At 42.1% G+C, this 14,194-nt stretch overlaps 1 protein-coding gene across 1 annotated transcript in view; it reads left to right on the top strand.

The window, feature by feature from the left end:
* LOC133615040 (transmembrane protein 144-like) overlaps nucleotides 1-14,194 on the top strand; it is a 47,578-nt gene that overhangs the window by 14,871 nt on the left and 18,513 nt on the right. Inside the window, exons 6-9 of the mRNA XM_061973376.1 lie at nucleotides 6,387-6,465; nucleotides 6,541-6,620; nucleotides 10,308-10,426; nucleotides 10,564-10,683. Coding sequence (XP_061829360.1) covers nucleotides 6,387-6,465; nucleotides 6,541-6,620; nucleotides 10,308-10,426; nucleotides 10,564-10,683 — 398 coding nt within the window. The remainder of the gene's footprint in view (nucleotides 1-6,386; nucleotides 6,466-6,540; nucleotides 6,621-10,307; nucleotides 10,427-10,563; nucleotides 10,684-14,194) is intronic.

Here is a 14,194-nt window from a genome sequence, read left to right as displayed (position 1 = left end):
AGCCGCTTCCAAGATTCTAATCCTCACCACCATGGAGGAAAAACAGTCAATTTATTCCAAGTCCCATTGTTAGCGGAGGTGTAGAGGAAAATGAATGGCTCAGTATGCTACACACACCATGTAGGATGACACTAGAACAGAGCTACACACACCATGTAGGATGCTACACACACCATGTAGGATGACACTAGAACAGAGCTACACACACCATGTAGGATGACACTAGAACAGAGCTACACACACCATGTAGGATGACACTAGAACAGAGCTACACACACCATGTAGGATGCTACACACACCATGTAGGATGACACTAGAACAGAGCTGGGCAAATATTTTGACTCGGGGTTGGAGGGGATTGATAGAAAAAAAAGTGTCTGGGCGGCCAATGTGTATGTGTGTCTAAATATTGTATTGTAGCGGTTGCTTTAAGGCAGTGGTTCTTAACCTGAGTTCGATCGAACCCTAGGGGTTTGGTGAGTCGGCCTCAGGGGTTCGGCAGAGCCTCCGGCGCGGAGGTCAAGACACGCCCGACTCATTGTGTAAATAAAAACTTCTCCCTGTCGGCGTATTATGGATACCCCCAAACAATGTTCCCTCTAATTTTCCATGTGTGAGCAAACACAAACAATTCCTTGAGCATTCAGTGGAGCACATGTGAGCGACGTCAGACCTGCAGCACACCTGTCCCAAACCTGACTAAATAAAAAGTTCAATGTTTTATTATTATAATCAAATGACAGCAGTCATTTCCATGAGATAATTTTCTAATATAAGTGTTTTGGCCCACTTACAATGACTATAGCGTATTGTTTTTCATAAGCTGTGTACTAGTATTATATGTCTGGGTGGGGGGTTCTACTTTGGAAATAGTGTGTACTCCTTTCAGATATCGCATTTAGTTCCCACTAAAACATTCACATGTTGCACAATGAGATGTAAACATGGGATCATGTGTACATTCCTGTAACTTTTTGTTTGTAAAATATACCTTTTATTAGTATTTCTTTAAAGGCCTACTGAAAGCCACTACTAGCGACCACACAGTCTGATAGTTTATGTATCAATGATGAAATCTTAACATTGCAACACATGCCAATACGGCCAAGTTAGCTTACTAAAGTGCAATTTTAAATTTCGCGCGAAATATCCTGCTGAAAACGTCTCGGTATGATGACGCCTGCGCGTGACGTCACAGATTGTAAAGGACATTTTAGGACAGCATGGTGGCCAGCTATTAAGTCGTCTGTTTCATCGCAAAATTCCACAGTATTCTGGACATCTGTGTTGGTGAATCTTTTTGCAATTTGTTCAATGAACAATGGAGACATCAAAGAAGAAAGCTGTAGGTGGGAAGCGGTGTATTGCGGCAGGTGTTGTGCCGGATAACGCACCCCCGCCGTAGAATGCACCCCTTGACTGTTGTGCCGGATAAGACATCCGGTTTCATTGTTTACATTCCCGGAAGATGACAGTCGAGCTTTACCATTGGCCTGTGGAGAACTGGGACAACAGAGACTCTTACCAGGAGGACTTTGAGTTGGATACGCAGACGCGGTACCGTGAGTACGCATGCAGCTGCGGCTTCCAAACATTTGATCGCTTGCCTGTACGTGCGTGCCGCTATGTGCATGTCACGTACGCAACTTTGGGGACTTTGGGTAAATATATGTGCTGTATGAACTTTGGGGAGGTGAACAGTACTTTGGGCTGTGGGATTGAGTGTGTTGTGCAGGTGTTTGAGTTGTATTGGCGGGTTATATGGACGGGACGGGGGAGGTGTTTGTTATGCGGGATTAATTTGTGGCATATTAAATACAAGCCTGGTTGTGTTGTGGCTAATAGAGTATATTGTGTTTATTTACTGTTTTAGTCATTCCCAGCTGAATATCAGGTCCCACCCGCCTCTCACAGATCTGAATGGCTCCCACTGCCCTCTAGTCCTTCACTCTCACTTTCCTCATCCACAAATCTTTCATCCTGGCTCAAATTAATGGGGAAATCGTCGCTTTCTCGGTCCGAATGGCTCTGGCTGCTGGTGGCCATGATTGTAAACAATGTTTGGATGTGAGGAGCTCCACAACCTGTGACGTCACGCTACTCGTCTGCTACTTCCGCTACAGGCAAGGCTTTTTTATCAGCGACCAAACGTTGCAAACTTTATCGTCGATGTTCTCTACTAAATCCTTTCAGCAAAAATATGGCAATATCGCGAAATGATCAAGTATGACACATAGAATGGACCTGCTATCCCCGTTTAAATAAGAAAATTGCATTTCAGTAGGCCTTTAATATAATAACATCATTTTATGATTACGGTTCGGGTTGGGTGAATGCGCATATGAAACTGATGGGGTTCGGTACCTCCAACAAGGTTAAGAACCACTGCTTTAAGGACATAATTCACCACACCAGTTTACTTGACTTTGTCCTCATTATTCACTGCCATTGTTCTATTGTGCACATAATGTTGTTCTTGTTCAGCATTCATATATGCAGTTAACATAACATTACATAACAATGTTGTTCTTGTTCAGCATTCATATATGCAGTTAACATAACAACATAACATAACATAACAATGTTGTTCTTGTTCAGCATTCATATATGCAGTTAACATAACATAACATAACATAACATAACAATGTTGTTCTTGTTCAGTATTCATATATGCAGTTAAGAGTGAGTAATTTCTCGGAAGATGGCCGCCGTGAGCAACGTGAGCTGAGACCGTCTCTACACAAGTCCCAGTATGTAATGTTATAAATGGCATAAACACGCCAGTGACACAAGACTTTAAGTCATTTTCGCTATATACACTGCTAAAAAGAATTAAGGAACACTTTGAAAACACATCAGATTTCAATGGTGAAAAAAAAAATGTGTGATATCTATACTGATATGGACAGTTTAATGTCTCAGGAACAAAAGGATGCCACATCTTTTGATGGAAATAAAAGTTTTCAGCCTACAGAGGGCTTAGTATATAGACACCCCAAAAATCAAAGTGAAAAAATGACGTGGCAGGCTCGTCCATTTTGCCTAAATTCCATTTCTGCACCTTAAAAATTATTTTCAATATCTTGTGTGGCCCCCACGTGCTTCTATGCATGCTTGACAAGGTGGCGGCATGCTCCTAATGAGACCACGGATGCTGTCTTGTGGGATGTCCTCCCAGATCTGTCTAAGAGCATCAGTGAGCTCCTGTAAAGTCTGAGGAGCAACCTGGCGGCGTCTGATGGACCCAAACATTATGTCCCAGAGGTGTTCTATGGGCTTTAGATCAGGTGATGGTGAGGGCCATTCAATTGTGTCAATTCCTTCATCCTCCAGATACTGTCTGCATACTCTTGCCACATGAGGCCGGGCATTGTCGTGGACCAGGAGGAACCCAGGACCTACTGCACCAGCGTAGGGTCTGACCATGGGTGCAAGGATTTCATCCTGATACCTAATGGCAGTCAGACTGCCGTTCTCTAGCCTGTAGAGGTTTGTTGGTCCCTCCATGGAAATGCCTCCCCAGACCATCACTGACCCACCACCGAACGGGTCATGCTGAATGATGTTGCAGGCAGCATAGCGCTCTCCTTGGCTTCTCCAGACCCTTTCACGTCCATCACAGGTGCTCAGGGTAAACCTGCTCTCATCTGTGAAAAGCACAGGGCGCCAGTGACGGACTTGCCAATTCTGGTGTTCTATGGCAAATGCCAATCGAGCTCCACGGTTGTGAGCAGTGAGCACAGGGCACACTACAGGACGTCGTGCCCTGAGGCCACCCTCGTGAAGTCTGTTTCTGACTGTTTGGGCAGACACATTCACACCAGTAGCCTGCTGGAGGTCATTCTGTAGGGCTCGGCCAGTGCTCAACCTGTTCCTCCTTGCACAAAGCAGCAGATATCGGTCCTGCTGATGGGATGAGGACCATCTATGGCCCTGTACAGCTCTCCTAGAGTAACTGCCTGTCTCCTGGAATCTCCTCCATGCTCTGGATATTGTACTGGGAGACACATCAAATCTTCTTGCAACAGCACGCATGGATGTGCCATCCTGGAGGAGTAGGACAATCTGCGCAACTTCAGGAGGGTTAAGAAATCGCCTCGCCTCGTGATAATGACTCTAGCTAAAGCCAACACTTGTGGAAAAACAGTTAAAAAAGATCAAGAGGGAGGATCTTGAAATGGCCTCCACCTGCAAAACCAGTTCTGTTTTGGGGGCCAGCTTATTAGTGATTCCCAGAGCCTAAAAAAAGTCTGCGGGCTATAGAGCGTTTTCTATTGGGGCTCCAGTACTATGGAATGCCCTCCCGGTAACAATTAGAGATGCTACCTCAGTAGAAACATTTAAGTCCCATCTTAAAACTCATTTGTATACTCTAGCCTTTAAATAGCCCCCCTGTTAGACCAGTTGATCTGCCGTTTTTTTCTTTTCTCCTCTGCTCCCCTCTTCCTTGTGGAGGGGGGAGGCACAGGTCCGGTGGCCATGGATGAAGTGCTGGCTGTCCAGAGTCGGGACCCGGGGTGGACCGCTCGCCTGTGCATCGGCTGGGAACATCTCTGCGCTGCTGACCCGTCTCCGCTCGGGATGGTCTCCTGCTGGCCCCACTATGGACTGGACTCTTACTATTATGTTGGATCCACTATGGACTGGACTCTTACTATTATGTTGGATCCACTATGGACTGGACTCTTACTATTATGTTAGATCCACTATGGACTGGACTCTCACACTATTATGTTAGATTTACTATGGGCTGGACTCTTACTATTATGTTAGATCCACTATGGACTGGACTCTCACACTATTATGTTAGATTTACTATGGACTGGACTCTTACTATTATGTTAGATCCACTATGGACTGGACTCTTACTATTATGTTGGATCCACTATGGACTGGACTCTTACTATTATGTTAGATCCACTATGGACTGGACTCTCACACTATTATGTTAGATTTACTATGGACTGGACTCTTACTATTATGTTGGATCCACTATGGACTGGACTCTCACAATATTATGTCAGACCCACTCGACATCCATTGCTTTCGGTCTCCCCTAGAGGGGGGGGGGTTACCCACATATGCGGTCCTCTCCAAGGTTTCTCATAGTCATTCACATCGACGTCCCACTAGGGTGAGTTTTTCCTTGCCCTTATGTGGGCTTTGTACCGAGGATGTCGTTGTGGCTTGTGCAGCCCTTTGAGACACTTGTGATTTAGGGCTATATAAATAAACATTGATTGATTGATTGATTGAAATACCCAGAACCCTTTGCAGCACTAACTCTTCCGGGACGCTACAAGTGTGTGTGTGTGTGTGTGTGTGTGGGGGGGGGTGGTAGCGGGGGTGTATTTTGTAGCGTCCCGGAAGAGTTAGTGCTGCAAAGGATCCTGGGTATTTGTTCTGTTGTGTTTATGTTGTGTTACGGTGTGAATGTTGTCCCGAAATGTGTTTGTCATTCTTGTTTGGTGTGGATTTACAGTGTGGCGTAAATTTCTAACAGTGTTAACGTTTTTTATACTGGCACCCTCAGTGTGACCTGTATCGCTGTTGATGAAGTATGCGTTGCATTTACGTGTGTTATCTTGTGACTGGGCCGGCACGTTGTTGGAATGGATGAAAAGCGGACGTTACGACAGCTCGTAGAGTACGTTAAAGGCAGTGCATTTAAGGCACGCCCCCAAGACTGTGGTCCGGGTGGACGAGATATAATGACTGATGAACACTTTCGTTAGATAATGAAGGTTGCCGCAGCTCAAAGCCTGAGCCCCGACATTAATGAACTAGCATCCAAGAAAAGATGTCAGGTATCTGGCTTGGACACATTAGATTAGATCAGTGTGTTGCAAACTGAGCAGTTTAAAGTCCTGAATGGTTGTTTTATTCATTATTTTATTTTCAAATGTATTAGCCTGTGGAAAAAGTTAATGTTGATATTTACCTCAGAAGGCTGCAAATAGAAAAGAGGCATTACATTTTTATTTAAATTGTATTTGATATGCCATTGATATTTTTTTATTATTATTTGAAACTGTATTTTGCATGTCGCTATAAAGTTATATAAGTCTTGCTTGTTCAATATTCAATGCAAAACGTTTTTGGGTCCTTATTAAAAGGTTAATTTGTTCAACCTTGGCCCGCGGCTTTGTTCAGTTTTACATTTTGGCCTACTCTGTATTTGAGTTTGACACCCCTGCTCTAAAGCTTCAATGTAAAGTGCGGGGCGGGGGGGTCGACACCTAGTATGGTATCGGTGTATAAAAGATAGGAAAGTAATTAGATTGACTGATCTCACTCATGGATGATCGACACTGGCAGCTTAAAACCTTGATGGGATCATCTCTACATTTAACCAAATTAAAACATGCTTGTTTTTTATGTTCTAGCGGGCTCATCTTTTTCTTTGTGAAAACGGACGTGCAGCTCCATCCCAACCCTGAGATGGTTCCATTACTCATCGACGGGGTTGGTACACGTCATTCATCTTCTCCTCAAAGATATCAGGACCATCATTTCGCTACACTCGCTTTCTTTTTGTAGGGAACAAGCTCCGGCAGCTATAGACCGAGGTCCTCAGAGTTCTGGATGGACTACATCGCACCCAAGAGCAGGCGCCTTGTGTAAGCCTTCAGACCTTAACTATGATAAGATGGTTTGATTAGCTCGTCCAGCTTTTATTGAGATCTTCAAACTCTTTCCACCAAAGATTGATTTTAGATAGTAGGGGCCACCTTTATTTCTTTCTTTTTTTAAACAAACATATTACAAATTCTGTATAGGTGATAATATGCGAGTGTTGTACATTCTACGGGTATTAGTATAGTACTGCGATACTAATGAATCATATTCGGTACTATACCGCCTCTAAAAAGTACCAATCCCCCATCCCTTATTTTAACATGCACGACAGCGCGTCGTCGTCACGTCGTGACATTGCTGGTTTTTACGAGCAAAGGAGCATGTTCGGCAGCGCGCACACACGGAGTACTTACAAACCTCGTTTCCATATGAGTTGGGAAATTGTGTTAGATGTAAATATAAACGGAATACAATGATTTGCAAATCCTTTTCAACCCATATTCAATTGAATATGCTACAAAGACAACATATTTGATGTTCAAACTGATAAAAAAAATGTTTTTTGCAAATAATCATTAACTTTAGAATTTGATGCCAGCAACACGTGACAAAGAAGTTGTGAAAGGTGGCAATAAATACTGATAAAGTTGAGGAATGCTCATCAAACACTTATTTGGAACATCCCACAGGTGAACAGGCTAATTGGGAACAGGTGGGTGCCATGATTGGGTATAAAAGTAGATTCCATTCACAAACAAGGATGGGGCGAGGGTCACCACTTTGTCAACAAATGCGTGAGCAAATTGTTGAACAGTTTAAGAAAAACCTTTCTCAAGCAGCTATTGCAAGGAATTTAGGGATTTCACCATCTACGCTCCGTAATATCATCAAAGGGTTCAGAGAATGTGGAGAAATCACTGCACGTAAGCAGCTAAGCCCGTGACCTTCCATCCCTCAGGCTGTACTGCATCAACAAGTGACATCAGTGTGTAAAGGATATCACCACATGAGCTCAGGAACACTTCAGAAACCCACTGTCAGTAACTACAGTTGGTCGCTACATCTGTAAGTGCAAGTTAAAACTCTCCTATGCAAGGCGAAAACCGTTTATCAACAACACCCAGAAACATCGTTGGCTTCGCTGGGCCTGAGCTCATCTAAGATGGACTGATGCAAAGTGGAAAAGTGTTCTGTGGTCTGACGAGTCCACATTTCAAATTGTTTTTGGAAACTGTGGACGTCGTGTCCTCTGGACCAAAGAGGAAAAGAACCATCCGGATTGTTCTAGGCGCAAAGTGTAAAAGGCAGCATGTGTGATGGTATGGGGGTGTATTAGTGCCCAAGACATGGGTAACTTACACATCTGTGAAGGCACCATTAATGCTGAAAGGTACATACAGGTTTTGGAGCAACATATGTTGCCATCCAAGCAACGTTACCATGGACGCCCCTGCTTATTTCAGCAAGACAATGCCAAGCCACGTGTTACATCAACGTGGCTTCATAGTTAAAGAGTGCGGGTACTAGACTGGCCTGCCTGTAGTCCAGACCTGTCTCCCATTGAAAATGTGTGGCGCATTATGAAGCCTAAAATAGCACAACGGAGACCCCCGGACTGTTGAACAACTTAAGCTGTACATCAAGCAAGAATGGGAAAGAATTCTACCTGAGAAGCTTCAAAAATGTGTCTCCTCAGTTCCCAAACGTTTACTGAGTGTTGTTAAAAGGAAAGGCCATGTAACACAGTGGTGAACAACTACTACTTTGGCACGTGTTGCAGCCATGAAATTCAAAGTTAATTATTTGCAAAAAAAAAAAAAAAGTTTGAGTTTGAACATCAAATATGTTGTCTTTGTAGCATATTCAACTGAATATGGCTTGAAAATGATTTGCAAATCATTGTATTCCGTTTATATTTACATCTAACACAATTTCCCAACTCATATGGAAACGGGGTTTGTATATCGATGCACTCTATAGTCCAGAACATACGGTGTTAAGGGTTGCTAATACTTGGTTAAAATGCATGTTATGACACGTAAATGAAGCATTGTTGCCGGGTTTTGGATGTTTTTTTCAGGGCTTCGTGGGCGGAATAGATGACTGCCATTAGCTACGTACATTGTTAGCCTTTGAGTACGAGCCATATTTTACTGACAACTTAAAATACACAAAAGAGTAAGACGTGTGTTAATTGTCTCACAAAGCGATTGTGAACGATAATCAGAATTCCCCCAAATGGTGCAGTTGTCCTTTAAATATGCCAAGGGCCAATAAAAAATGGCCGCACTGTGGACATTTCTGTTTCAGTCGAACGCATGATTGGTGATTTTAGAGATGTTTACAGTAGAGGTTTGGACAGTGACGTGTGGTGAGGTTGATGGCTGGTGAGGCACTGACTTCATCACAGTCACATTTACAAACATAAAGAGTATCTTATTCACCATTTGATTGGCAGCAGTTAACGGGTTATGTTTAAAAGCTCATACCAGCATTCTTCCCTGCTTGCCACTCAGCATCAAGGCTTGGAATTGGGGGTTAAATCACCAAAAATGATTCCCGGGCGCGGCGCCGCTGCTGCCCACTGCTCCCCTCACCTCCCAGGGGGTGAACAAGGGGATGGGTCAAATGCAGAGGACAAATTTCATTACACCTAGTGTGTGTGTGACAATCATTGCTACTTTAACTTAACTTTAACTTTACACATACAAACTGTAGCACACAAAAAAGCACATTTAATAAAAAAAACGTTATTATGGTCTTCCTTTTACTTATAAATGAAGTCCATGCGCCGCTCCTTCTGAATAAAAGCATCGATAACTTGTTTATAGAAGTCTTCTTTATCTTTCTTCAGTTTTAAAAGTCTCTCTGTCTCGATGGAGATCTTCCTTTAAGTATTACCTCCTGCTTCCATTGAAAGTCCAGTTTAGAAAACTGTTTTATTTTAGATATTTAATCCTCCATGTTAAAAGTCCAGGCGAGAGGAAAAAATAAACGATCGCTGCTTGTTGTCACTTCTTCTGCAGCCGAGTAGTCGTCAAGAATGATCACTGGGATCACTAGCGCCCTCTACCACCATGAGGCGGGAGAACTGCAAGCCTCACCCAGTGCGTCTTCGCAGCAGTTTTATGATCGCTCAGCACAAGAAATACGTTACACACATACAGTTGTTGACAAAATACACTGCACATTATATACCTCAGCTAACTAAACTATGGAAATGTATAATATCATTCATATAGCAATACGGTCTCACTGCACAGCAGGCCAGCAGTTAGCCCAGTCATTGCGCAATCCATGGTGAGGCACAACTGGCTGCTGCCTCACCGCAAGTCTCTTCTCAGTATTTGAACGGCAAATGTGAAAATTCAGCGATTTTGAATAAAAATAATCTAAAACTGGTGAAGTTAAATGGAAAATAACTTTATAGTATAATCACTGGATACATATAACAATTTAATTTTTTTTTCTTTTCTTTTTAAATGTTTTTTCTTTCCATGATGGCACGTGAGGCTCACCTGCCTCACCTGACAGCACGTCACTGTGTTTGGATGCCTTTTGATGGTCTGCCTATTAGTCATGTTTCGGAACACGTGAAATGTTTTGTTGATTGACACGCAAAAGGTTGGAAGCGACAGGTCAAACGTGTGGAATAATTGAAAAGTGAAAAGAACAACAAGTCATACATATAGAAGATACAAACACTTCATCGGTCACGCTGTCCTCAGAGGCTGCATGCTGGCTGTGGTGTCAGGCGTGTTGTACGGGTCCTGCTTCACGCCCGTCCTATACATCAAGAGCCATTCATCATGTGGTGACAGCGTCTTCCACGGTGCCAGTCTTTACGGTACGTGTGTTTACCCCCTCGGATAAAAGAAGCAAATATTGAATTGGGTTGTCAATCGACAATTTCGGAGCTAAAATGTTGTTCCCCCCCCCCCCACCCCCCCCCCCCCCCCCACCCCCCCCCCACCCCCCCCTCAGATCTGGACTACGTCTACGCGCTTTGCTGCGGTATTTTCCTGGCCAGCACTGTGTACTTCGCCTTCTACTGCGCCGTCATGAAGAGTCGGCCAAGGATCTACCCCAGAGTCCTTCTACCAGGTTACTTCTCAGAGGGGGTGGGCAATGCTGCAAATTTTATCTGAATTTAAATCCCAAGTACTGCTGATCACCAATATTTAGTTATCATTTAAATATTTTTTTATTTTTTTGGTCTTTAATTTGTTGATGATTTTAAATACGAACCCCGTTTCCATATGAGTTGGGAAATTGTGTTAGATGTAAACATAAACGTAATACAATGATTTGCAAATCATTTTCAAGCCATATTCAGTTGAATATGCTACAAAGACAACATATTTGATGTTCAAACTCATACATTTATTTTTTTTTTGCAAATAATAATTAACTTAGAATTTCATGGCTGCAACACGTGCCAAAGTAGTTGGGAAAGGGCATGTTCACCACTGTGTTACATGGCCTTTCCTTTTAACAACACTCAGTAAAGGTTTGGGAACTGAGGAGACACATTTTTGAAGCTTCTCAGGTGGAATTCTTTCCCATTCTTGCTTGATGTACAGCTTAAGTTGTTCAACAGTCCGGGGGTCTCCCTTCTGCTATTTTAGGCTTCACATTTTCAATGGGAGACAGGTCTGGACTACAGGCAGGCCAGTCTAGTACCCGCACTCTTTTACTATGAAGCCACGTTGATGTACAACATGGCTTGGCATTGTCTTGCTGAAATAAGCAGGGGCGTCCATGGTAACGTTGCTTGGATGGCAACATATGTTGTTCCAAAACCTGTATGTACCTTTCAGCATTAATGGTGCCTTCACAGATGTGTAAGTTACCCATGTCTTGGCCACTAATACACCCCCATACCATCACACATGCTGACTTTTACACTTTGCGCCTATAACAATCCGGATGGTTCTTTTCCTCTTTGGTCCGGAGGACACGACGTCCACAGTTTCCAAAAACAATTTGAAATGTGGACTCGTCAGACCACAGAACACTTTTCCACTTTGTATCAGTCCATCTTAGATGAGCTCAGGCCCAGAGAAGCCAACGGTGTTTCTGGGTGTTGTTGATAAACGGTTTTTGCCTTGCATAGGAGAGTTTTAACTTGCACTTACAGATGTAGCGACCAACTGTAGTTACTGACAGTGGGTTTCTGAAGTGTTCCTGAGCCCATGTGGTGATATCCTTTACACACTGATGTCGCTTGTTGATGCAGTACAGCCTGAGGGATGGAAGGTCACGGGCTTAGCTGCTTACGTGCAGTGATTTCTCCAGATTCTCTGAACCCTTTGATGATATTACGGAGCGTAGATGGTGAAATCCCTAAATTCCTTGCAATAGCTGCTTGAGAAAGGTTTTTCTTAAACTGTTCAACAATTTGCTCAGGCATTTGTTGACAAAGTGGTGACCCTCGCCCCATCCTTGTTTGTGAATGACTGAGCATTTCATGGAATCTACTTTTATACCCAATCATGGCACCCACCTGTTCCCAATTAGCCTGTTCACCTGTGGGATGTTCCAAATAAGTGTTTGATGAGCATTCCTCAACTTTATCAGTATTTATTGACACCTTTCCCAACTTCTTTGTCACGTGTTGCTGGCATCAAATTCTAAAGTTAATGATTATTTGCAAAAAAAAATAAAGTTTATGAGTTTGAACATCAAATATGTTGTCTTTGTAGCATATTCAACTGAATATGGCTTGAAAATGATTTGCAAATCATTGTATTCTGTTTATATTTACATCTAACACCATTTCCCAACTCATATGGAAACGGGGTTTGTAGAACAAAAGACAGCACAATAATGTTACTTAGAGAAATGTTTTCAACACACATTTTTTTTCACATAAATGAAACAATACCAACAAAATGATAATAATGTTGTTATTCCCTTTTATTGCATATAACAGTTTGTGGAAGAAAAAAAAAAGAGCAAAGCGTGCAAAAATCACCAGAAGCCTTTCGGTGTCCAAGGACGTATACATTCCCTGTTGTGACTTTTTCTTTGGAAATAAATAAAAAAAAACATTTCAATCTTAAAAATATCAATTGATCTGATACGCTCTTACTGTTGGCATCGATACTGTCGATATTTGGATCTGCTCACCCTTGGTTTTTAGCTGCAACTGTCGTCCTTGGCTGCATTTACACTAGGAGTGTCCTGATTAGGGATGTAAACCGATGACAGGTATTATGTAGTACTGGTTCCTAATCAGGTCCAAAGAACTTATTTTTCAGACTATTGGCGCACTTAAAATATTTTTTTTTTCTCAAAACTCGACAGTGTGCCTTATAATCCGGTGCGCCAAATGTACAGAATATTTCTGATTTTGCTTACCGACCTCGAAGCTATTTTATTTGGTACATGATGAAATAAGTGTGACCAGTTTATGGCAGTCAAAGATAAATGATACGTGTAGACTGCAATATGATGGCAGTCACACATAAGAGATACGTGTAGACTGCAATATGACTTAAGTAAACAACACCAACATTTTATATGTCCCATTGAAAATATAGAACATTACACACGGCACTCAAAAATCTATCAAAATGTTTTAGTATGACTTTGGTAAGCTATGAAGCCACACCACTTGATGGATTGTACTGTGCTTCAACATAGGAGTATCATTATGGTGTGTGTATAAGGTAAGACATATCTGGCGTTTTGTTTCGCAATATTACGCAAAAGCAACTTTTCTTACCTTCTGGTACCTGCTGATCTGTATTTGGGATCTGCATTAATCCTGAAAAATTGCGCTCTTCCACCTTTGTAGTTTGTGCCGATAAGTAGTCGATAAGCTTCTTCTTTTTCTCTATCTTCTTGTTGTGGAACATTCATACTCTGCTGTTGCCATTTCTAATATAAAGTAGTGTAAAGTTCTTACTTATATCTGTCAGTAAACTCACCATGAAAGCACTAAAACATACCGGTGTAGTGAGTTTACATTATTCACTCAAGGAACTTTAGTTATTAGAAAGTTCCGGTCGGACGATTTTTCATGGGACATGAAACGTTTTTTATTTATTTGTGTGTGTGTGTGTGTGTGTGTGTGTGTGTGTGTGTGTGTGTGTGTGTGTGTGTGTGTGTGTGTGTGTGTGTGTGTGTGTAAATATATGTAGATGTATATGTATGTGTGTGTATGTATATATGTAAATATATGTAGATATATATGTATATGTGTGCGTATGTATAAATGTATACATATGTAGATATGTATATATGTGTATGTGTATACATATGTAGAAATATATATGTATATATGTATATGCAGTGCTGCCGTTATATTCGGCGATAACTAGTAGTCTGACGCGTTATTTTTTTTATATTCAGTAACTCAGTTACCGTTACTACATGATGCGTTACTGCGTTATTTTACGTTGTGTGTGGGTGTGTGTGGGGCGTGGGGGCGTGTCTGTGTTTACTAACAAGACATCATGGCGTAGCCGAAGCCGAGTTGCTTAACATGGAGATATTCTCACTACTTTTCTTTTGTCAAGCACAAAGAAAATAACATTTTAGTTAAATGTAAGTTGTGTCTTGGATCAAAGATCCTATCTACTGCCCAAAACAGCAATTCAAATCTGCT

Source organism: Nerophis lumbriciformis, linkage group LG22, assembly GCF_033978685.3.
Source record: "Nerophis lumbriciformis linkage group LG22, RoL_Nlum_v2.1, whole genome shotgun sequence".
Taxonomy (NCBI): Eukaryota; Metazoa; Chordata; class Actinopteri; order Syngnathiformes; family Syngnathidae; genus Nerophis; species Nerophis lumbriciformis.
This window is presented reverse-complemented; position numbering and strand designations above follow the sequence as displayed.